Source organism: Rhinichthys klamathensis, unplaced genomic scaffold (genome assembly GCF_029890125.1).
Source record: "Rhinichthys klamathensis goyatoka isolate OS25496 unplaced genomic scaffold, OSU_Roscu_1.1 h1tg000310l_1, whole genome shotgun sequence".
Classification (NCBI taxonomy): Eukaryota; Metazoa; Chordata; class Actinopteri; order Cypriniformes; family Leuciscidae; genus Rhinichthys; species Rhinichthys klamathensis.
In genome coordinates this window covers 1263722-1287876 of record NW_026606828.1, presented here as the reverse complement: position 1 = coordinate 1287876, position 24155 = coordinate 1263722, and the positions used below count along the sequence as shown (strand labels likewise).

The 24155-nt window shown below is 35.3% G+C and overlaps 4 protein-coding genes across 10 annotated transcripts in view; 2 read left to right on the top strand and 2 right to left on the bottom strand.

The window, feature by feature from the left end:
• kxd1 (KxDL motif containing 1) lies at positions 1–2098 on the top strand. Of its 2 annotated transcripts, none has more exons than XM_056270976.1 (5): positions 1–182; positions 268–369; positions 454–606; positions 879–925; positions 1842–2098. In XM_056270976.1, exons 2-5 carry the CDS (start codon positions 275–277, stop codon positions 2096–2098), a joined length of 552 nt encoding a protein of 183 aa, XP_056126951.1. In that variant the 5' UTR covers positions 1–182; positions 268–274. The 2 variants fall into 2 exon arrangements, with proteins under 2 accessions (XP_056126951.1, XP_056126950.1); XM_056270975.1 differs by having other exon boundaries at positions 4–50.
• Positions 2099–2682: 584 nt separating this feature from the next.
• On the top strand, positions 2683–7795 carry ergic2 (ERGIC and golgi 2). Of its 3 annotated transcripts, none has more exons than XM_056270971.1 (14): positions 2683–2796; positions 3056–3201; positions 3824–3932; positions 4026–4072; positions 4154–4221; positions 4300–4340; positions 4483–4584; positions 4979–5074; positions 5272–5327; positions 5561–5659; positions 6104–6201; positions 6376–6538; positions 6613–6692; positions 6780–7795. In XM_056270971.1, the coding sequence occupies exons 2-14, from the start codon at positions 3096–3098 to the stop codon at positions 6843–6845; spliced, it is 1131 nt and encodes a 376-aa protein (XP_056126946.1). In that variant the 5' UTR covers positions 2683–2796; positions 3056–3095; the 3' UTR covers positions 6846–7795. The 3 variants fall into 3 exon arrangements, 2 of the variants coding, with proteins under 2 accessions (XP_056126946.1, XP_056126945.1); XR_008809489.1 differs by lacking the exon at positions 2683–2796 and having other exon boundaries at positions 2858–3201; positions 6780–6993; positions 7025–7795; XM_056270970.1 differs by lacking the exon at positions 2683–2796 and having other exon boundaries at positions 2858–3201.
• A 428-nt stretch (positions 7796–8223) lies between these two features.
• Positions 8224–9241, bottom strand: si:ch211-127m7.2 (uncharacterized). Its single transcript, XM_056270978.1, has 3 exons — positions 9045–9241; positions 8886–8955; positions 8224–8803 (listed from the first exon to the last, which is right to left on the bottom strand). Exons 1-3 carry the CDS (start codon positions 9170–9172, stop codon positions 8531–8533), a joined length of 471 nt encoding a protein of 156 aa, XP_056126953.1. The 5' UTR covers positions 9173–9241; the 3' UTR covers positions 8224–8530.
• A 4463-nt stretch (positions 9242–13704) lies between these two features.
• Positions 13705–24155, bottom strand: part of magi2b (membrane associated guanylate kinase, WW and PDZ domain containing 2b) — an 88162-nt gene continuing 77711 nt past the window's right edge. For 2 of the 4 annotated variants that reach the window (XM_056270962.1, XM_056270963.1), the window contains exons 16-23: positions 22830–23009; positions 21758–21943; positions 21300–21681; positions 19850–20042; positions 18680–18823; positions 17708–17846; positions 17232–17320; positions 13706–14859 (exon numbers count right to left, since the gene is read on the bottom strand). In XM_056270962.1, coding sequence (XP_056126937.1) covers positions 14803–14859; positions 17232–17320; positions 17708–17846; positions 18680–18823; positions 19850–20042; positions 21300–21681; positions 21758–21943; positions 22830–23009 — 1370 coding nt within the window. In that variant the 3' untranslated portion in view covers positions 13706–14802. Of the gene's footprint in view, positions 14860–17231; positions 17321–17707; positions 17847–18679; positions 18824–19849; positions 20043–21299; positions 21682–21757; positions 21944–22829; positions 23010–24155 lie in introns of all 4 variants that reach the window. The other 2 variants (XM_056270965.1, XM_056270964.1) reach the window with 2 other exon arrangements.

Sequence of the window (24155 nt, the reverse complement as noted above, 5' to 3'; positions counted from 1 at the left end):
TGATCATGTGACAATATCACAACAAAAATGTCTGCCTGCTTTTCGCTGTGGTAAATTGTTAAATCGTTTCACAAATATATCAAAAAAGTGTGTGTGCATTTGCGTCAAAACTACTGCGAATCTGGCATCAAATGAAGACTTTTTTTTAAACCAACTGAGTCAGATAGTGAATATTTTACCACGTAAGCGACTGTACTTGTTGTACTGTACTGTACTGTACTACTTTGATTAATTAGTAACGCTAATATCTTGTGTTTTTGTGAAAAGCGTCATCATGGAGCCCACCGCATCGGGAATATTCTGTAACAGGATGCTCAGCATGGTGAACTCTGAGGATGTGAACGCCATCATTCAAGCTCAGAGACATATGTGGGTTTCCCTATCTAGTGAGTGACCTACCCAGGCAGCATTTTGAACTAGGGTTTTAACCTGATTTTGCTGCATGTCTTCCAGGCTGGACCGGTTTGAGAAGACCAATGAGATGCTGATCAACTTCAATGGCCTGTCCAATGTGCGCTTACAACAGATGAATGAACACTTTCTAATGCACACCCGTACATTAATAGAGATGAAGAAAGACTTGGACAGCATCTTCAGACGAATAAGGTATTATATCCAGTAACTATATGGTGAATTAGGGTAATGTTGGACAACTAAGATCTAATGTGTACATTTCTTTACATCCATTACAGGCAAGCTTTGGCTTATGATAACATTAATACATTCTAGCTGGGTTGTCCTGATAAAATTTTGGCCAAATTGTTTAAGTAGAAAGTGCAAATAATGTCTGAAATATATTATTTTACATACGTTTAATAATAATATTACAACGTATGGTGTAACAATCCATTTCCTAACATGATTTTGTGTTTCCTCAGGACTTTAAAAAGCAAGGTTGCGAAACAATATCCAGAGGCCTTTAGCAGTAAGTTATTGTGCATTATTTTATATTGTGATACACTACGATTAATACTGTGGTGATAATTATTTTCTAGATAATTATGTTATGGACTTTAACCGACACATGTTAGATATTAAAAAAGTAAATAAAGAAGTAAAACAAAAAACTAAGTCAATAGATTTGTGTCCATGTTAAAACAATGTTTTTATGTCTAAAAAAACACTCAAGTTCAATCTTAAATCTTATAATTACTTTTTTTTGCAATAATCTAGCATTATTTCTTAAAATAAATCTTAAAATAAAATAAATCTTTCTGAAAATAATCTTAAAAAATACAGAAATCAACATTCACAATTCAATATCAAATATTTACTGATATAATTTTTTTTTAAAACACCAATGTACATTAAAGTTAAAAAGTTTGGTTTAGTAAGACTTTTTTAAAGAAAATAATACTTTTATTCAGCAAGTACGAATTCAACTGATCAAAAGTGACAGTAAAGAGATTAATAATAATATTACAAAAGATTTTTATTTCAAATAAATGATGTTTGGACTTTCTATTAATCAAAGAATCCAGAAAAAGAATGTATCACTGTTTCCTCAAAAATATAGCACAACTATTTTCAACATTGATAATAATTATAAATGTTTCTTGAGCAGCAAATCAGCATATTAGAATGATTTCTGAAGGATCATGCGACACTGAAGACTGGAGAAATGATGCTGAAAATTCAGCTTTGATCACAGGAATAAATTAAATTTTCAAATATATTCAAATAGAAAGCAGCTATTTTAAATTGTAATCATATTATTTACTGTTTTTACTGTATTTTTCATCTTTTTAAGTACCCCAAGCATTTAAATGGTAGTGTACAATGTAAATATTTTTTTATAGTTTTGCTGGTGTTGTATAATCAAACCACTTTGTTTCCAAAAGACATCAATGAATGTTCCAACCTGGAGGATGATGATGATGAGTTTGACCCCATCCCTCCCAGTGTGGCCACCACCATCACTGCCACTGCAACATCCGAACAGAGCACAGAGTCATGTGACACAAGCCCTGATGTGATATCACCCACCATTAGCTGCTGTTCTGAAGACCCCTCTCAAGAGAACACCGGCACACCGACCTCTGACAGTCATGAACCGGCAGTGTTACGGGACGAGGGTCCCGATTCAGCTGACATTTAAATTTCTAATATGGCGTTTACTACATCCAGATGCCACTTAATGATGCAAGTCTACAGTTTAATGTGTACTGTGTAAAATTGTGCTACTAATTTGGTGTTATTTTCAGTTTTCCGTTTTCTGTTACAACTGTACATTGACTGCTGTGGTAATAGCCTAGAAAATTTATTTAAACTATTTTGTGCAGATAAAACAATTCCAAAGATGATTATGATACGATTAAATACAGACATGTTTACCTGGTGTTGGGTAATATTTCATGTTCAAAACCGCAATAGTTATTATCTAGTATTATTATTTTTTGACTCAGAAATGCATGTCATGAATAAAAGCTTTGTAACTGTGACTGTCAGATTTTTTTTAATTAGACTCTGTTTACTTGGATTTTTCTCTAAATTCTGAATAGTCTACTAATCTTACTATTTATTTACTAAAACATAACAATAAAAATGGTACTAGTAGTAAGCTAGTATTCTATTCCGAATCCACCCACTTTTCCACGTATTTTTTTTATTACAGTAAAATTCCTACATTTCCCATAATTCACTGGACCGGAAGCTCGCGACTTCAGCTCATCAGCGTCCCTCTTCTGAGTCCTCTACGTGTCTGTCCGTTATTTCACTAAAACCTCAATGTAAAAGATTATTTAGTTAAACACTGTATTTTAAAAAACAATGAGGCACTTAAAATAGCATTTCAAGGTAAGTAGAGAACGGACTAATTAAAATGACAAGCCAGACAAGTGCAGGGCTAGCAGTGGCTAACAGTAACCATAGACAACTGAGATAAACGAGCCTTCACATACAAATTGTTGAAATAAATTCACTTTAAAAAATGTTTACAATCTTATATGTATTTGAACGTTTCGCATATTTAGCATTGTATGCTAATAACATAGAAAGTTATTGTAATTACTGCTCATAAATGTGCAATTCTTGATGTACAAATGATGAATTGCAGCCTAAATTCATGAGGAAGATTACAGCTAACTGCTGTGACGATGAGGAGGCTGAACAAAAAGAAAGCCCTGAACTTTGTGAAGGAGTTGGATGCTTTTCCCAAGGTTCCTGAGAGTTATGTGGAGACAACAGCCAGTGGAGGAACTGGTGAGATGAGCTGAGATTTCATTTGTCAAATGATGGTTGGTTTAAAGAGACTACATAAATACACGCATGTGTGTATGTCAGTGTTATTTAATTGTTTGTATAAGTAGTAATATAGTATAGTTAGTACAGTAGTAGTTGATATACTGTTAGTTTTTATTTTGAATAAAATAAATATTTTGAATGAGTTCTTAATATTCTTGAGTTCTTAACTTGTTTTAAAAGTTGTGTATATATAGTTTTAATGACTTTTTATTTTATTTTTTTTAGTTCAAGTTATACTTAATGAAAATGAGAAATGTTTAATTGTCAAATTGCTGAAAATAAATGTTTATTTAACTTTAGTTAATGTTTATTTTAAGTCAAGAAAATGTTTTCTTTTTATTGTTTTAGTTTTTGTTAAGTATTATAACCCTGGTGTATTAGATGGATGGAACGATAGATAGATAGATAGATAGATAGATAGATAGATAGATAGATAGATAGATAGATAGATAGATAGATAGATAGATAGATAGATAGATAGATAGAATGCTTTTTCCTTTCTGACTGTTATCAAATATAACTACTGTGATACTGAATTGAAACATCTTAAATCAAATTAAATAGTGATTTTCTTTCTCAGTGTCTGTGTTGGCCTTCACGGCGATGGCACTCTTGGCCTTCTTTGAGTTCTTTGTGTATAGGGACACCTGGATGAAGTACGAGTATGAAGTGGATAAAGATTTTACTAGGTGACTCTTTAACATAACAGTAAATTGTTATTTTGTATCTGCATATAATATAGATGTGCAATAAAAACACTAACATTTTATTTCATCTTGCAGCAAACTACGAATTAATATTGATATTACAGTTGCCATGAGGTGCCAATGTAAGTAAATCTTTCTGTAGTCATGTGTTGTATGACTTGCAGCATAAATTTGTCAATAATCTTTAGAATTTTTTGTTTCAGTTGTTGGTGCAGATGTGTTGGATCTCGCTGAGACGATGGTGGCATCTGACGGCCTGCAGTATGAACCCGTGAGTATGTACCCGAAGTTACTTATTTCCTAGTATATTTTAGAGCGGTGCCGTAACATGTTTATGACTCTTTCGCAGGTTGTTTTTGACCTTTCTCCTCAGCAGAGAATCTGGCACAGGTACATTTGTTTATACCGATTACATTTTCAACCTCCAAAGTGGTTCCTGTCACCTGTGACCTTAGGACACAATTGTAATGTCATATATTTGTCAATATAAAGATGTAATTATAAAGAGAAAAATCCTTTTCGTGTCCCTCAGAACACTTTTGCTCATTCAGGACCGTCTGCGTGAGGAACATTCACTCCAGGATGTTCTGTTCAAGAATGTCATGAAAGGTGCCCCCACTGCTCTCCCACCCAGGTCAGAATCCTGTACGAGAACGTGTTACACCACATGTCAAACGTGAAGTCGGCATGAAATGGAAGTTTTGATAGTCTTTTATTTCCTATTGTGACATATATATGTCGGCCGGGGCTTGATTTTGTCCATCGGGAATTGATTGGATGGTTGTGGTTTGCTATTGGTCAATCTTATGTGAGTTTGTCCCGCCCTCTCGCCAGTAAACGCATCATCAGAGAAGAGAAGAGATGACGCTGCAAGAGGGAGGGGAAGTTATTTTAAATAAAGAAGGCACATAAATAATAAAATGTGCACGGATAAATCATTTATAATAAATACTGCAATATTCCATAAAAAATAGAATTGTCCATTTTGATTTCATAGTGTGTATGTGATTTGTTTGTTGACCGTGTAGGGAAGATGACCCCAAACAGCCTCTAAATTCCTGCCGGATTCATGGACACCTCTATGTTAATAAAGTAGCTGGAAATTTCCACATCACTGTTGGCAAGTATGTTTCGTTTCATTCTGTTTTTTCTATCCAATCACATTTTGACTCCAGTAAAAGTTGTTTTTAAGTACTGCAAACTTACTTTTAGTTCAAATGCATGTCAGTTGAAGAGTCCATTTGATCGTTGATATAGTCAGATGATGTACACCTTTGAATGAGACTGAACTGTATATATTCTTATTTCATGTTCATTTCAGGGCCATCCCACACCCTCGAGGTCATGCTCATCTAGCGGCCCTGGTCAGCCATGAGAGTAAGCTGAAGAGCTTCTTCAGACCTTAACTTAGTCTGTTCATATGCATGTTCTGGAAGTGGGTTTTGGTGCTGCAGATATTTTCTGAATGGCTCATTCTATGCAAAATGTATCCAGTGCTTTTGCATCCAGACTAGAAGGCAACATCTGTTCCACTAAAAAAGGAAAAGGTACCTTAAGATTTATGTCCAAAAGGTCAGTCCGCTACTAAGGAGGACTGTTTAATTTTTCAGCATACAACTTCTCCCATCGGATAGACCATCTGTCTTTTGGAGAGGAAATACCAGGCATATTAAATCCACTAGATGGCACAGAAAAAGTGTCCGCAGATCGTAAGTGATTTTAACATTTATCAAAAATTTCAGGAAAAAAAAGTGTTTGTATATATATATATATATATATATATATATATATATATATAAAATATTTTATTTAAAATATATATTTTGGCATTTTTCTAATTCAATAAAAAATGTATTCAAATTATATTATCAGCATATATATATATATATATATATATAATATATATAAACTTATTGGATTAGCATAAATACAGTATAAACAATTATTTATATGAATGACTTTATAAATAATATTTATCATTTATATTAATTTATCATTTAAAAATATATAGTATAAAAATTATAGGGGTCCAAAAGTCTGAACATTTTATAAATTTTCAAATTCAGTATATTTTTTCCTTTAATTATATTGTCAGATTGACAATATAAGCGAAAGTAAAATTTTTGATTACCCTGTTTTGTTTTTTTTGCTAGATAATCAGATGTTCCAGTACTTTATTACCATTGTGCCCACAAAACTGCAGACGTACAAGTTGTCAGCGGACACACACCAGTATTCAGTCACTGAACGGGTACAGACGGCTTCAAAATATATATTCATAACCATCTGTTGTTTTAATTAAAGTTGCAAATCAAACTGGCACGATTTGCAACATTTTACAAAGTTGAATTCTAAAAAGTGCATAGTGTATGCATGATTGCTAAGGATGATCACTGATGCCACATTTGGACTCTCTTTCCTTTAGGAGCGAGTGATAAACCACGCAGCGGGGAGTCATGGGGTTTCTGGGATCTTTATGAAGTACGACATCAGCTCTCTGATGGTAAAGGTGACAGAGCAGCACATGCCCCTGTGGCAGTTCCTCGTGCGCCTCTGTGGCATCATAGGAGGCATTTTCTCAACGACAGGTAAATGGAAAGATATCTGCTAATCAAAAATATCTCATTTGAAATGATTCCATGATTGTGATTTGTTTCTGCAGGCATGTTACATGGTCTGGTTGGCTTCTGCGTAGACGTGGTCTGCTGTCGTTTTAAACTAGGCGTTTACAAGCCAAAGACTGTAAGTAGTAGCTGGGGTTTTTTATGCATCATTTTTCAAATGTTTTGGAACTGAGCATCGACTCTTAATGTTGTCTTTTGTCTTTAGATGAGTGTTTTTGATGGCCACATGAACAGCCTGACGCCACTTCTTTCTGAGAACACCGAACACTAGCCGGGCTCTTCTACTCACCACATCAAGATCAATTCAGTCACTATTCAATCTGAAACACAAGGATTCAGTTAATACATGATATTGAGGTTGACTGTCATTTGTGTTACTGTAAAGATCCAACTGCACTGACACAATAAACATTACACAGGTATGAATTCATGAATTAGTAGTTTCCCCAGAAAATTTTGTTTGGTGCGAAAATCGATGAATTTAAATCAGTGGATAGCTTTTTTTAAAGTGCATTTGTTATAGAAAGATTCTTGCATAAAAGCTTGTTAATGTTATTGCACTCATGAAAACATCTTATATTTTTATTAAAATGTTTCTAAATGCAGGTATTTAAATTATAATTTGATCGTCGTCTTCGATTGCATGAAATACTCCTTTTAAAAAGTGCAGATCTGACTATCAGACAATTTAGTCTTAGGCGAAGTGGCTTTTAATACAATCTTAAAATATGAACTGAAGTAGCATCAGGAACATTTCAGACACGACCCATTCACGACAGTATTAGCATCTGGCTGGGATGTTTGTAATGATTGTCCCCAGCCAGAGCTGAGATCTCCACCTCAGGAAGGATTGATTATTTTCTATTCATATGCATTTTAAGAGATTGTGTGAAATAATTCATTTAAAGCATATTGAACATTCTTTCTGATGTACTAAATCATTTCCCACATTATATTTGCATGATTAAAGATCACACTGTTGATGCAGACTCTTGAGCCAAAGCCCTTTCTAGTTCAATTAGGCTCCCTGCTGTAATGATTAAATCAGAAAAGAATTTGTAGTCTGGAGACAAATTACAGTCACGCATAACATCCTGTCGGTGTATTTTGCTTAGTTTATGAATTTTAACATGACATTCCCCAGGATTGGGATGTTTTCTTCCCTATTATTCAGCGTGTCTTCTGAGAGTCCAAATAAAAACACTTTCTTATGCACCTGCACACCTGTGATATCTGTTTTTGAGTGTCAGTACCGTCTGTTCTTGTCTCCTGAGCAGCAAAAAAAAATCTTGACTTCATAGTTTGTCCTCGTAAACTTACATTAGGCGCCTCTTGAAGGATGTAAAGCCTGAGGTTAGTTGGGTTTTTATTCAAATGAATAAATATACAATTTATTCTTGCATGTAATTAAACATTCTCATTTGCTTTCTTTCCCAAAAGACCCAAGAAAGTGCAAGTGTGCAAATGCCAATTACCAGAGAAATTGGTTTAGGAATGACCTTTGTTCAAGCATCAACCTTGTTACCAGCAGATCACATACAGACCATACAAATCATAACTAGATTGCAATAAAAATGTGAAAAGAGACAGTAATAATAATAAAAAGTAATTTACTCACTTTCATGTCATTCCAAACCTTTGTTTAGTTTGTTAGTTCATCATAATTCATTAAAAAGCTGTCAAGCTCCAAAAAGACTAAAAAAGGATCATAAAAGTGGTTATGGCGACTCATTTGAACTACTTTTATGTCACTTTTTGAAAGTTGAAAGCTCCAGTCCTCGTTTGCTTTAACTGTATGGAAAAGAGCAACCGGGACATTCTTCAAATTATCTTCTTTTAAGTCCCACATAAGAAAGCAAGCCAGACAGACATGAGGGTTAGTAAATGATTAAGTATTTCTTAAAATATTTGGTCATATTATCTGTAACAAAACTTTTGTGTAACTTTAGGCTTAAATTATGTGAAAAAAATCTCCCGAACAAGCTCAAGAGCCTCATCATCCACGCCAGGCTTCTCTGAAGTTCCTGAAGCATCCGGATAAGGTTTTAAATGGCAGTCTGGTTTTGTACTGGTACTTTCTTCCATGCAGTGTCCATATGGCACAGTCTCTTGCTCGGCAATGTTTGAAACGTATGTCCTGTCCTGTACATCTGAGTCAGACGTGTCTTCATCTGTCTCTGGAATGAGCATTACCTCCTCCGGGGCCTGCATTGCATCTCTAGCACATGACTGATTCATAAGAGAAATAATAATAGGTATGTATCATTATGTGCCATAAATAATTCATATATGAGAGTCAAAATCCTTTTACCTTATTATCCTTCAAAATGCTGAGCGCTGTTTCCACGAGCTCCCTCTCGTTCATCCAGTACGTGACGACACTGAGAAAGACATTGGGCGAAAACATTTTTTCATGAAAGGTCCGTTCACATTATTATTAATAAGTGATAGTTCTTAAAGGTGTTTCTACCTCCGTCGCTTCTTCGCTCTCTGTTTTGAGGTTTTATGTGATTTCTTCTTTTCCACTTCTTTATCTTTACTGCATTTAACGTCAGATTTCACCATCCAGAGTGGAAGGTGTCGGGGCTTTTCGGACATTATGTAGTTTACGATTCATTTGTACCGAACCAGCCAAGAAATATTGTTTTTAAATTCTTCTTTGACTGTTTTTAAGATAATGAATGTTGTGTGTGCCACCTTGTGGTCTGGAGAACAATATACGGTTATTTCACAAGAAAACGTATAATTATAATTATATAATTATACACTAATATATATCAGACATCTTCTGAAAAAGACATGTGAAGAAGAGGCAGAAACAAGCGATAGCGTAAGCATATGTAAAATAATTATATAATATATATATAAAACTGTAAAACCATGTGTAAAACGTGACATTTATGAAAAATACACTTTTCCTGAAAATACATTAGGCTTTCATGTAAAAATCTATCCTTACACACACACACACACACACACACACACACACACACACACACACACACACACACACACACACACACACACACACACACACACACACACACACACACACACACACACACACACACACACACACACACACACACACACACACACACACACACACACACACACAGCTGGGCAGATTATTTGCTAATTGTATCCAGTTACGGATGACAAACTGCATGACAAATAGTATTTAGTAACGTAGCCTAACCCAGATTACTCATTCGGACTAATTTTTAATTACTTCTGACCTAACTCGTTTATTACTTAGATTTGGATGGGATTACTATTGATATAGTATAAAAAATATTCCATTGGAAAAATATTCCGAAATTGGAAAAAAATTATCAACAACTTGAAATGCATTAACTCTTTCCCCGCCAGCGTTTAAAAAAAAAGTTGCCAGTCACCACCAGTATTTTTGATAATTTTCACAAAAGGTTCATTGCCCTCAGAATATTTTGATGTATGCATATCTGAACATGCAAAATATCAAAAGAAAGAACAGACCCTCTGCTTTTATATCTCATTATTTTACATATGCTTACGCTATCGCTTGTTTCTGCCTCTTCTTCACATGTCTTTTTCAGAAGATGTCTGATAGTGAAAAAGTGAAACCCCATAGTGAAAACAGGGAAAGCAGGAAATGTCCGTGAATGGCGGGGAAAGAGTTAAGAATTACCAGGGTTTCTCAAACTGGGGTTAATGAAAAAACAGGGCTTGTGAGTTGATGAAAAGCTATGATTAATTAAATCATAAAAATGAAAATGAATAAATCATTTGAAAACAGAAGATAAATAAATATGATTAAACAAATATAATGATTAAAATAAAAATATGAATATTTTATTTGTTTACCTGCATGTCAATGTGACCATCATCTGAGAGAACTGTGAACATGCACATGTTTGAAATATGTTTGTCCAGACTTTTGTACAGATCAATAATTAGTGAAGGTCTCTGGATAGGATGAACACACTGTTTCACAGATATATATCAGCAGTGTTAAGTAACTTGCTTATTTATTCAACTCATAAATGGTGTAAATGAGAGGTGTCTCCAAATGTAGAAGCGTCACAAATTGTTTTACATGGCCCTTCTAACAATAGGATCCACAATAGGATTTTTAAAAATTTAAGAGTAAAAAAAGAATTCGGGAGAATCAATAAATTATGAATAATTTACTGTCATAGTGTGAATATGTAATTCATAAAAAAACTAACTGTAATCTGATTATGAGCATTTTAAAACATACTACGTAATCCAGATTACATGCAATCAGTTACTGCACTGCACTGCACGCACACACGCACACACACACACACACACACACACACACACAAATAAACATAAAAATATAAACACACACACACATACATATACATAAATATTCAAGTGTCAAGTGCGTTTAATTATTTTTCAGTACGATGAATAACTGCTCACACAATCAGACATGAGTATAATCAGAACTATAAAAAGAACTTTAGACCTTGTCAGAGTTTATTTAACAGTATATCAGAATATCATACAGGTAAACAAGATTTTAGCAAAATTTATTATATCCGTACTGTTGCATTTCATAAAAATATTTGATCACTTAGTCTTTGAAACTATCAATAATACATTAAACCATATTTATAGGAGTACAGCTGTACAAGGTAAATACACATCTAACACTAGACAGTAATATTGATCTGAATGGGCCCCGGTGCGTGCCATCTTTCACAGATTCAATATTTTCTTCCGTAATATAAAATGTTTTTTTGTTTTTTTTCTTTGTCTTATTTTCACAGCAGGCAGGATACAGCTTCAAACAGTAAAAGCTATGAGCTGTGCAATAAATGCATCTACCTTTTCCTTCAGCGTTTCTCGCAGTCTGTCTCTCCATGTAAACAGCAGTTTCTTCTAGCACACTGCACCCGATGATGGAATCAATGGAGACGACAGATATTATGTGCTAGCTACAAAAATCATCAGGGAGATATGAACAGGGAGCATTTTATTGTGGCACACATTACTAATATACACTATCTTGTTTCCACTGCAAAAAAAAAACAAAAAAAAAACTTTTGATTCATTATTTTCCTCTTGTTTTCCATCAAAAACATCCTTAAAACAAGATGAATCTACTTGATTTTATATATCTTGAAATAAGCTTATTTTTCTTACACCACTAGCAAGTAGTTTGTTTCTTATTTTAAGCATAAATGTAACCTAAAACTAAAATAAACTTAATTCAAGATACACTTAATCTGTTGTTTTTTTTATTTACACATTTCAAAAGTATGACAAATTTCCATTTCATTGGATTGAGTAATCTATAAATGGTGTACATATGGGGTTTTGTAAGAAAAATGTACTTTTCGGGTCAGAGGTCACTCTTCCGCCAGAAGCCAGTGATTATAGTTTATTAAGTTTTAAATATAGATTTATTTTTTATATAAAAACACTTTTTACTCTGCAGAAGGCCTTTATAAACCCCTGGAGCCATGTGGATTACTTTTATGATGGATGGATGCGCTTTTTTGGGCTTCAAAATCTCAGTTACTATTCACTCCCATTATAAAGCTTGGAAGAGCCAGGATATTTTTTGAATATAACTCAGATTGTGTTTGGCTGAAAGTTATATACAGCTAGGATGGCTTTATGGTAAATTATTGGATAATTTTCATTCCTATTCCTTAAACTTGTTTTAAGGATGTTTAGAAAATGTTACAGGAAAACAAGACAAAATTAAGACTGAATTGAAATTTTTTTTTGCAGTGTTCAGAAGTAGGAATGTGATAAGCTTAAATTGATATGCAACATTTTTAATACATCTCTGGATGCAGTTTCAGGATATTCTGTAGTTCAAGAAACCGCTTGAAAATCCGGAAATACATTCCACATACCTCCAAAACAATTGAATTGGCACAGTTATCAGCCTGCGATCAGAATGACAGGTGCTGAGCAGCATAAGACAATTTCACAATTAAATGAATACAAAAAGAGGTGAAACACTGCATGGCATCGAACCCGATTCAATCACTGTAAATGTTTCTGTTGATCACTATCACCGTATGAAACGCATTAACACACAGTCTCCTCCCTCTATTGAAAAGGTCCGAATGACAGAGGTTTGGATAAAACACAAAATCTTGATATATTATCTCCTTATTTTCTCATAACGCTGTCCACATGTGCCAGATCAGAATTTTTGATCTTTATACATTTTCACTAACAAAATATTTTCACGAGATCAGAAAAAATTGGCAAAGTCTGTCACCCTGAAATCAAAGGTGAAAACAAAAAATCAGCTCTTAAGATGTTGCTATTTTTTATGTAAAATGCATATTTCATACTGCTCTTTTTCCTGCCAGTAAGGCACTCTGCCCCATACAACTGGGTCCCACCCATTCATGCTAGAGAGACCCTGATCATGCCCATATCACTTAAAAACACCCCTTTTCCTCGCCTCCCAGCTGAACCTTAACCGTGTCTTAACCAGGTGTGAGTGTCCAACGATAAACCAAAAGTGACTGGAATTTAAAGTTCACGTTATGTGCGATAACCGATTCCATAGCATTTTGTTTAAATAAAACCCTAAAAAATAAAAAATCAATAATTTTAAAATGCTACAAGTGAATTTAGGCATCACAATATTATAATGTATAGTATGAAAAAATAATATTCATTGTGAGGTTTGCCAAAGATCACATTTAATAGTGTTATTAAATCAAAATTAAATACCCAATATCAAAATCGGCCAATAACCGATATGGTACCAAAATCTCGCACCAGGAATGTGCATTAAGAAAGTAAATGGAAAAAATGCTAGGTAGCCCCGCACACAATTACATCTTATTGGTCCAAAATCCACATTTACACATATATAGCCCCCTCCATAAGTATCTCATTGGTCTGAAATTCACATTGACATGTATGTAGCCCCACCCATAATTACATCTTATTAGTCCAAAATCCACATTTACGGGTACTTGGCATGTTAATGGTCCAAAAACCCACATTGTTGTTTATTACACATCTAATACATTCTGACTAGAGGTGTTTTTTCGCATTTGGAGCGAATAGGCAAATTATTGTTTTGTCGCACTTGGTTAAGACACGGTAAAAGACTATACATGTCTCCTGGTCTCAGACCAAACTGCCCTGAAAAACTCCCTCCTTTTTTAATTAGCTCCGCTAATTAGCTCCCATGAACTACGGAGCCATCAGAGACATGGGAATGAAGCTTGTGAGGTGTAAGATGGCACCCCAAATCCACAGTGGTGGCACACAGTACAGGCCCGACGAGGCCGGAGTGACGCACTGAGGCTTCAGAAACATCTGCGGTCCTTCTTCGGTTCAGTTCGCGATCTAACCGAACGTTTGGCTGGGTGGGTTCATCGATAGACTAAACCATACTAATGTAACACATTGTCTTGGGTTCTAAAGGGATACGTCCATGCGGCAGATTTGGCGATTGATATGCATTTACCTCCCATAATTCAGCCCGAATGGGTCGGCGTGATACTTTACCTTGTATCTCCATCATGGCGGCCTCCTTTTATATTTACTGTCAGTGTTTTACAATGTCTATGGTGACGGGTTTTTTTTCCCATCAGACATGTGATGAAACTCAATACTAAAACGTTGAAGTTCTCAACTCTGAAGTTTGTGTGTTTCTTCGGGAATCTCTTTTCATGCTACACATATATTTGCGATATTTGACCCCCAGTATCGCTAGGGGCTCGTTCTCAACATCTTGAAATGATACAAAAAATAAACAACCTCTACACGATAAACAAATAGAGAGAGCTCGGGTCCACAGAACGGAAGAACGAGGTGTTGAAAGTTCGGCTCGTTCCCCTTCCGCTCTGGATCCAGAATTAAACAGCGAGAGGGCGAGCCACGCGTCTTTGGCTGCCGTTCATCTGGATCGTTCAGAAAAACTCTTGGATCAGCGACTATATGAAAAGCAAGTTGGATGCGACAATCCATTTGAGGTCGATGTGTCTCCATCTGTTCTTAATATTTCGACTTTTATGATCCATCTTCTCTGTTTTATAGGCTGTTCGAATCACAGCTCTTACAGGTGGACCTGCCACCCTTTGTTCCGCAGGCGAAGCCCCACAGAACTGACCATGAGGGGTGCTGTGATTGGTCCAGACTGTCACAGAATGCCACTGAAAGTCCAGGGTTTGAGGCTGGATGAGATGACAGGTGACGGCGAAGGGCAATGTCACGCTAGCGGGGTGAGACTACTTCCGACAAGGCAGGGGCGGCTGGAGAGACAGCACTCCGGGAGGCGGCACTGTCTACCAGGAAACATAAAGAACCAGTGAATCACCCGATACACCTGACTGCACATCAAGGTTACTGCCAGTGGACACAACAGAAGCGTTGGGGAGCAATGGACTAAAACTTTTTAGTGGCATTTCCAGTAACAAGGTAATTTAGCATCAGCATAACATGTAACGTTACACAATGATACCATCCCTCATCCGTAACATTGGTAAGTTTGATTCATATTAGTGAATTGGTTCGTTTAGATGGTTTATGTAAATTAACTACCGTATTTTCCGCACTATACGGCGCACCGGATTATAAGGCGCACCTTCAATGAATGACCTATTTTAGAACATTTTTCATATATAGGGCGCACCGGATTATAAGGCGCATAAGATACTGCAGTCAAACGTTAGACTGCGTTTGCGTTATGCATCCACTAGATGTCAACAAAACAGTCAGATCAAGTCAAACTTTATTAAGCGTTCTGACAACTCCGTTCACTCCCATGGTAACGTTGTTCAAACGTTAAAAAGGAAAACTCCGGTCAATTTTAACATTGAGCTCATTTTTGGTAAATTTGGAGTGCTGTCAGTACAGATAACAACGACAAAAACCGGTGTTGCCTACACCGTGTTATCCTCTTTTTAAAATTTGCACCCTGTTGACTTAAACGGGAAAAGTTTTAAACCTGCTTTTAGCCTCTATAACAACCTTAATGTGTCATTACAAGTGCACAGCCATGTGAGTGAACACGGTGAATCTGACTCCAGTAAATGTGAAAGATATGAATAAAAATGATGTTTATTCAGCCAGCTCACAAACCCGTATTTTCTTCCTGTTTTCGGTCGAAGTCCACAGTAGGCGATTGTCGAGTGCGCGCGCGATCATTGGTAACTAAGCAACAGTGGAGACTCAGACTGTCAGCCGATGACGGTGCTGTGTGGTGTTCTCTATGTGAGAATATCAGCTCAAATGGATAGTTCGGATTCGGATATTTCATCCGAATCAGATGTTGAACACGTGGAGGAGGTTTGATCGCGCGCGCGCGCGAACTCGACAATCAACTACTGTGGACTTCGGCCGAAAACAGGAAGTAAATACGGGTATGTGAGCTGGCTGAATAAAGAGATTATTCCTGCCTGCAGCCTTCGTGAAAGCTCGGATCACAGGAGACTGATATATCAGCCCAGGCATCCACGATCCATTGCCAGATAGTGGCGTAAGTCGGCCGGCGCTGTCTCCGCGTCTTGGTGAACGTGTGTTCACCATCCATATATAAGCCGCTCCGCATTATAAGGCGCACTGACGTTTTTTGAGAAAATTAAAGGCTTTCAAGTGCGCCTTATAGTGCGGAAAATACGGTACTTCTAAAAATGATTCATGAGTAATATTTTATGAAATACAACATTCATTACTGTATTTTCAACTTAGCACATATGTATATATACATAATTTTTATTATAAACATTTATATAAATAAAAATGTATATGTTATTTAATTATTTAAATTATGAAGGGCCTAACAGGAAATAATTCTATGAAATCTGAATTTATATTTATAGATCATAAAGGAAGTTATTAAAATATAAATGCAAATATGAATATATAGTTATAACGCTGATATATAAATGCACATAAGAATCTACATGTAAATCCAAATATTTACTTATAAATCTGAATACATACCTAGTATAAATATATAGATATAAATGTAAATCGTGTATTTGTAGTTACAAGTCTGAAAATCCTGCAAATATAAAAGCAAATCTGAATATATAGTTCTAATTCTAAATATATAAATGCAAATGATCAATATATCTATGTAAATCTGAATATATATAAATATGTTATAATTCCTGAAAATGTAAATGAAAATTCTGAATGTATATTTCTGAATCTTGAATATGTAAATGTAAATCCTGTAAATATAATGTAAATATATAGTTTAAATATGTAATAATAACTTAATTTTAAACAGAATTAAATAAAAATAAATAACCCTTTGCTAAATTCCACCCCCATATTTTTAATCCCCATAATTTTATCGGTTTTTTGGGTAATTTAGAAATAATTCAATAAATAATCTTATTGTCATATATTTGAAAATATTGCCCCTTGAATAACTTCAATGTTTTTAGCTACTTTTGTTAGTAATGGGAAGCTTGATTGTAATTTAACTACTTTAATGCTTCCATCAGAGCTTCCCCAACACTGTCATACGCACACATTCACAGTGACGCAAAACTACACACAAACACACTTTGCGACCAATCACAGTCTAGTTGAAAAATACTCAGACATGCAGCGTATGCTAGCGTGCCAATGCAAACAGAAACAGAGAGAAAATATTACAGTTATAGAAGAACGCAAGCAGAAAGACATGCAGGATGCCACGAACCGTGTCTTTAGAGTGTCCCATTATGAAGAAATAGGGTGAGGCTAGAGTGTCGCTTTTCATGCACATGGAAAGGTTGGTAGATACCATTCCTACAGGACAGGAAGTAAAAGACTGAACTATTGCATTGCACAGAAGAGTTAGAAAAACAGAGCAGCTCATAGAAGAGAGGAGTTAAGAAAACACTGGTTACAGGCTACCAGACGTTACATCACTGAATGAAAGTTCACTGAAGGTTTAATTGATATAGTGAGTTATCAAAGAAAGCTTTCAGCTAAAGCAAACCGTCAAGATCACAGTGTAGCGCTTGAGCGATTGTTCCCCGTTGCACTCCAATAAGCGCATTTATGAGCATTCGCTCTATTATTTTGGCCAAAATCAGCAGGTTTATAGTTTTAAATCATGATTATCAATTCTATGTCCATCTGAAAAGTTGCTATATAAGCTTTTCTTTTGGCTGTGTGTATTGCGATACTCACCATATTCCGGCACCTGTCCCGTGCCCCTCTTCAACAGCAGACGCACTCGACGACCACCGGCCTTGATGAGCTCGATGGCGCGAGCGTGACTCATGTCTCTCGTGCTCTCACCGTTAATTTCAATAATCTGATCTCCAACCTGCGGACATGAGGAAAATCCGGAGGGGATATTTTGAGTCAGGATCTTGCATCACACTGAAGGTGTTTATTGTATGATAACTGACCAATCAGAATCAAGTATTCTAGAGAGTCGTGTAATAAGTGCAAATACACTACCATTCAAAAGTTTGGGGTCTGTACCATTTTTTTTTTGTTTGTCTCTTAGTCTCTTCAGCTCACCAAAAATACAGTAAAAACAGTAATATTGTGAAATAATATTACAATTAAAAATAACTGCTTGAATTTGAAAATGTAATTCATTCATTTTCAGCATCGTTACTCATCATTTGCTGCTCAAGAAACATTTCTTATTATTATCAATGTTGAAAACTGTGCTGCTTAATATGCTTTATATTTTTGTGGAAACGTTTTTTCTTTGTTGAATAGCAAATGAAAAAGAAGAGAATTGAAAAAAATAAAATAAATTGTCATTGCTTTTGCATTCTCTCGCAAATGTTTTGCGTTCCCCAAATAAACGTTCCATTCCCTCGCAAAAACCTTTGCAAGAAAACGCAAAAGCAATGACTTACGTAAAGACCCCGTAAAGACGGGGTCCGTCATTTCATGCATCCTTGCTGAATAAAACTGTAAATTTCTTTAAACAAGAAAAACTCAACTTTTGAACGGCAGTATATGCTACAAGCCAAATATAATTTCACATAAATAAATGCGTTTTTTTTTCTACACAGGGTGAAACGTTCAACATAGATCTTAACAGTTTGAGAGTGAGACTCTCATTTGTAAAAGTGCAATTATCGAAAGCCAGTTTGAACTGACAATCTCAGAATGCACGTGTCTGAAGAGTTTTCTCACCCTCATTCTGCCGTTGCGGATCGCAGGTCCGTCCTCAGCCAGTCTCAGCACAAACAGGTCCATTTTATATTCCCGTCCCCCGCGGATACTAAAGCCAAATCCCTTCACACTTTTCTCCAGCTCCACAGTGAAATAGTCATAGTCCTAGAAAAATAAAAATAAATAAAAAATTGAAGTGTGGCACGCTGCTTTTCAAGACAACCCCCACATTTGACTTTTATTTAGCTTTTATCCCATTTAATAAGAATTTATATTTATTTACTTATTACTAAAATGACCAAAAAATCATTATATGAGATAAAAAAATGCATTTAAATACTTGTAAACACATTCTGTGTATATATATATATATATATATATATACACACTGCCGTTCAAAAGTTTTTGATCAGTCTCTTCTGCTTCTTTTTTTTTTGGGGGGGGGGGGGTTGCTGTTCTTTTGAACTTTCTATTTTTCAAAGGAACTGTTTTCAACATTGATAATAATAATGAATGTTTTTTGAGCAGCAAATCATCATATTAGAATGATTTCTGAAGGATCACGTGACACTGAAGACTGGAGTAATGATACTGAAAATTCTGCTTTGTCATCACAGGAATAAATTACATTTGAAAATATATTAAAATAGAAAACAGTTATTTTAAATTGTCATAATATGTCACAATATTATTAATCAAATAAATACAGCTTTGGCGAGCAGAAGAGACTTCTTTTAAAAACATTAAAAATCTTATCAAAAACTTTTGAACGGCAGTGTATGTAACATATATAACATTTTATTCAGTGCATAACAAGTACAGAACAAATACAAATGCTCTATATCTTTTATGCAAAAACAGATGAAGAGATGAAACATGGTGCTTTAAATGGAGATTTTCCAGCTCCATTGTACTGTTATTGTTCCGTCCTCTGGATATCAAATATTAGGTCACACTTTATTTTACAGTGTCCTTGTTACATATACTTACCATAGTAATAACAGTAAGTTATGCATAATTACACGCAACTAACCTTCAACCAAATCCAAATCCTACCCTAACCCTACAGTAAGTACTTGTAGTTGCTTAATATTACTCAGTACTTAAATATATAATTACACTGTAACAACGACCCCTTAAAATAAAGTGTAACCAAATATTATTTTTCTGTGATAACACGAGCAGGTTCACCTGTGGTCTGTAATCGGCGATGGAGTGTTGTCTGTAGTCTATCAGAGCAGGAGGGTGTCTGTACTCCATGCTGGGCGGCTGTCTGTAGTCTGCTACAGGTGGATGTCTGTAGTCCACCGGGGGCTGTCTGTAGTCTGTGTATGCAGCTTGGCAGATATCGGGTTTAACATCCTGCCTGGCTTTTACTTCCGACCTGCAGTTACCAACAAGATCAAATGAAGCCATCTTGTCCCACAATTCACTACACGTTTCCCACAGAATTCAAGTTCAAACCACCCTAACTCTCTGAGAATGTTGCTTCGAATACTATTACGTCTTATGTACAATAAAAACAACATATTGTGAATGTATTTTACGCCTAGCGATGACCTTTTCTTCTCTCGGACCATGTGACCAGCTCTTTGCTCATGGGCCCTATTTATCAAGTCTCAGTTCCCATCTTTCATAATGCATAAATCAGAGAAGTCTTGAGCCAACCCTGCTTGAGAGGAAAAGCATGTATTATTGAAGAGGTAAATAATTTATCTTGAAGTGTTAAGTGATGTTACTCGGGCTGGTGCGAGTGAAAGACAGCAGATGCTTGAAGAGTTATGTGAGATTGCCCAAGGCAGTTGGGTTGAGCCCGAAGACTACCTGAGAGAAACCTTGGACACATGGGGAGAAAAAACAAACAAAAACAAGAATAAAAATGAAGAGATTTAGATGGGTCAATCTCATGAAGCATGTCAAGAACATGCCTGAATCATTTCACCCCAAAAGTCAAAAGTAGAATATGAAATTATATATATATTATCTTTTTATTAATTTTATTTTTTTAGTATTTTCATTTAATTTAAAAATCATTTTAATTAAAAAAACACTATTCATTTATGTTTTATATTTTGCAAACAATGGAACCTGATTTTGTACCAGTGAAGATTTCTTGCATTGAAATGTGAAAATGAAGTACAATTTGTCCAAAAAACCTCATTACCACAATGAAAAACAACATTAAATGCTATTTAAATTGTAACTATTTAAAATTTTAAAAATCAACGTAAAACGTACAATTTTTAAAAATCAAAAATCAACGGGGGGGGGGGGGGGGGGGTTCTCAGTATAAAATAGTATAATTAGTACAGTCTTCATTTTCTTTATGCAATATACATGTGCTTAACTGTGATGAAAAATAATGTCAAGGCAAAAAACCTTTACAATATAAAAACAGTCAGTCATATGAATAAATGGATGGATGGATGGATGGTTGAATAGACACGGATGGATGGATGGATGGATAGAACGATAGATAGAACGATAGGACAATAGATAGATAGATGAAATCTACCTAGATACAGTATAATAAAGGGAAGTATAGCCTACAGTTCACAACCTTTTCTGTTCATGTTTTCTTTTCTGTTCAAGCTTTAATATTATATTAGACATGACAATTATATATTCGGGCAAACAGTACCTGGTGTCATGAAGGTACAGCTGTGGTGGCACCGGCACTGATCCGATTGAGGTAGGTTGAACCCCCGGGATGCCTGGATCCCCAACAGGAGCAGCCTGAGTCCCCACTGAGCCCGTCTGCATGGCCTCCAGGCCGGGCTGACTCACAGGGAGACTGCTTTGAGTCACCGGTGGGCTGCTGTGGGGAGCTCCAGGGCCCGGCTCCATCAGCAGAGGGCTGGGCTGTGTGGTGGCCGGGCTGGGGTGGGGCGCTGGTGGGCTGGGGTGAGCCACGCTCGGGCTCTGCTGGGCTGCTGGGCTGGACTGAGTCTGAGGGCTGTGCTTCTGGGCCACCATGGGACTCTGCTTCTCCGATGTAGGGGCCGAATGAGCACCGTTTACGTCTAGGGCACAAAATGATTGTGTTTTCAAAGGAAAAAGAAAGAAATCTTTCTTTATTGTAACATACTCTGATCATACCTTCCTCTGGGATGATGTGCAAGGTGACAGTGAGTCCAGCGTCTTTGATCAGCTTGACAATGTCAGCGTGAGGCATGTTGATAATAGACTGACAGTTGACAGCCATGATACGATCACCAACTTTCAGCTTCCCACAGCGATCGGCCGGACTGCCCTCAATGATGCGGCCGATCTTATGTGGCACAGCTACAAAACATATGAATGGTGAATTTGATGAAAACCGCATGTCAAATATTTTGTTCATATTTCAAAAACTATAGTAAGACATTCATATTTCCCTGCAATATAAAAAGAATATATATTTTCCATAAAAAAGAATTAAGTATATTTTAGTAGCTTTAATTCTTTTTAACATTGTAACTGAATTGTCATCACAGTCTCGTTGTTATAAATATTTATTAATTGATCATTTATTAAAAAAAATACTATAATAATATTCTCAATAGTAATCTTAAATGGTACTAAAATAGGCTTCATTTGCTGTAATAATAACAATAATGCATATTTAATATTAATATAATTAAAAATATTTAATAATATTAGTATTATACATTTATTTTATATTTATAATTTAGATTAGATTGATATTATAAATATTCTCAATAGTAATCTTAATGGTACTAAAATAGGTTTCATTTGCTATAATAATAATAAATATAATAATATAAACAATATATTTGTATCAATATTACTATTATACATTTATTTTATATAAATATAAATATTCTTAATAGTAATCTTAATAGTTCTTTAAAAAAGGGCTTCATTTGCTATATGCAACCAAAAAAATATATATTTTTAAATTATTTTGGGATGGAATAGGAGCCGAACAGATTTTTTTTTAAACATGTTTTGTGAAATTCACCCAAATGTGGATAAGACGCATCAGCTTCCTTCCTTTGAAAGGTAATGACTTTTTTATCATTACACCTTGTGGACTCTGTCTTGTATGTTATAGGGCCTGATCCCAGACTTTCAATACATCTTCACTTTAAAACATTACCATGTGTAAAAGAATGCAATAGTGTTCACCAGAGCATCAGGGTAACAGCTGTGTGAAGAGGGGACTTACTTATTGTGTTTGTGGTCTCTGGACGGTTGAGGGAGCTGATGATGACAAAACCAAAGCCTTCGCTTTCCTTGCGGTGTATAACTACATCAGTGGTGGGGGGTAAGTTGACCGGGCACACTGCATGAGCGTGGGGAGAACTGCTTTGATTGGCCGCTGCACCGTTTTCCTCGCACGGCTGGCCTGCAGGTGGCAGCACACACAATCTCAGCCAATGCAAACACACACCACAGCAATGTGACTCAAGCTATGACACAGAAATAACGCTTTTACTTCTTGATAATGTAATTAACCATTAACACTGTATGACGTAAGCCTGACGTATGAAAAATAATCAGAAAAATCACATTTATTTAAATTGAACAGCTTGATTGAACCTTTCAACAATATATATATATATATATATATATATATATATATATATATATATATATATATATATATATATATATATATATATATATATATATATATAAAAAATGGTTTGTATAGGAGTTTTTTGTTAAGTATATTTGATACATCAGGCTTTTATGGCTCATATAATATGATATAGTGAGGATATGGAGCTCATACTTACTAAAAAACTAACAGAGCAAAAATATGAACTTTGGTGCAGATGCTGATATTTATATGGCCTGAAAGTAAGATGAAATTCTGATAGCTTGAAATGTAAATCAATGAGATCTTTATAACAGTATAAGAGAATACTTACATAAAGTGCATATAAATGTCAGTTGCCACTCTACATCTCCCAATAATATGTCTTATTAACATGACATTTAATTGCTTAGTTTTATGATCAAAGCTCTGTAGAATTCATTGTGGGGGCAAAATATATAATGCCATGATAATTGAGAGATGAACAAATAAATGTTCCCCAAAAGCCTGATGTTTCATATTTCATGCTTGCATATTAACATAATTTTTCTAAAAAAATATATATGGATAATCAATTTAACCCAAGTTGCTTCAGTCCAGTAAGTGTTCATCTTGAAATATTACAAACAATATAAAAGTTATTCTGATATTTACTTAATAAAAGTAAAGACACCTGTTTTTAGAATGATACTGAAAGGCCTCTTACTTGCTGAAAAGTATAAACTATCAATCAGACTGTGATTGTGTACAATAGGGTTTTCAGCAAAGTTTGAATCATTTTGAGGCCTTAGAAATTTGCCTATCAAATATGATACAGTAGACTTTATAGGGTTATTAAAAAAACAACAAAATGTATTTGTCTTGTACCATGTAACTCATCCTAAATACCCATATTGAGGAATAAGTTGTTCTATAAACCCTGACTGTGTAGTTCCAGACTGGATTTAAGGA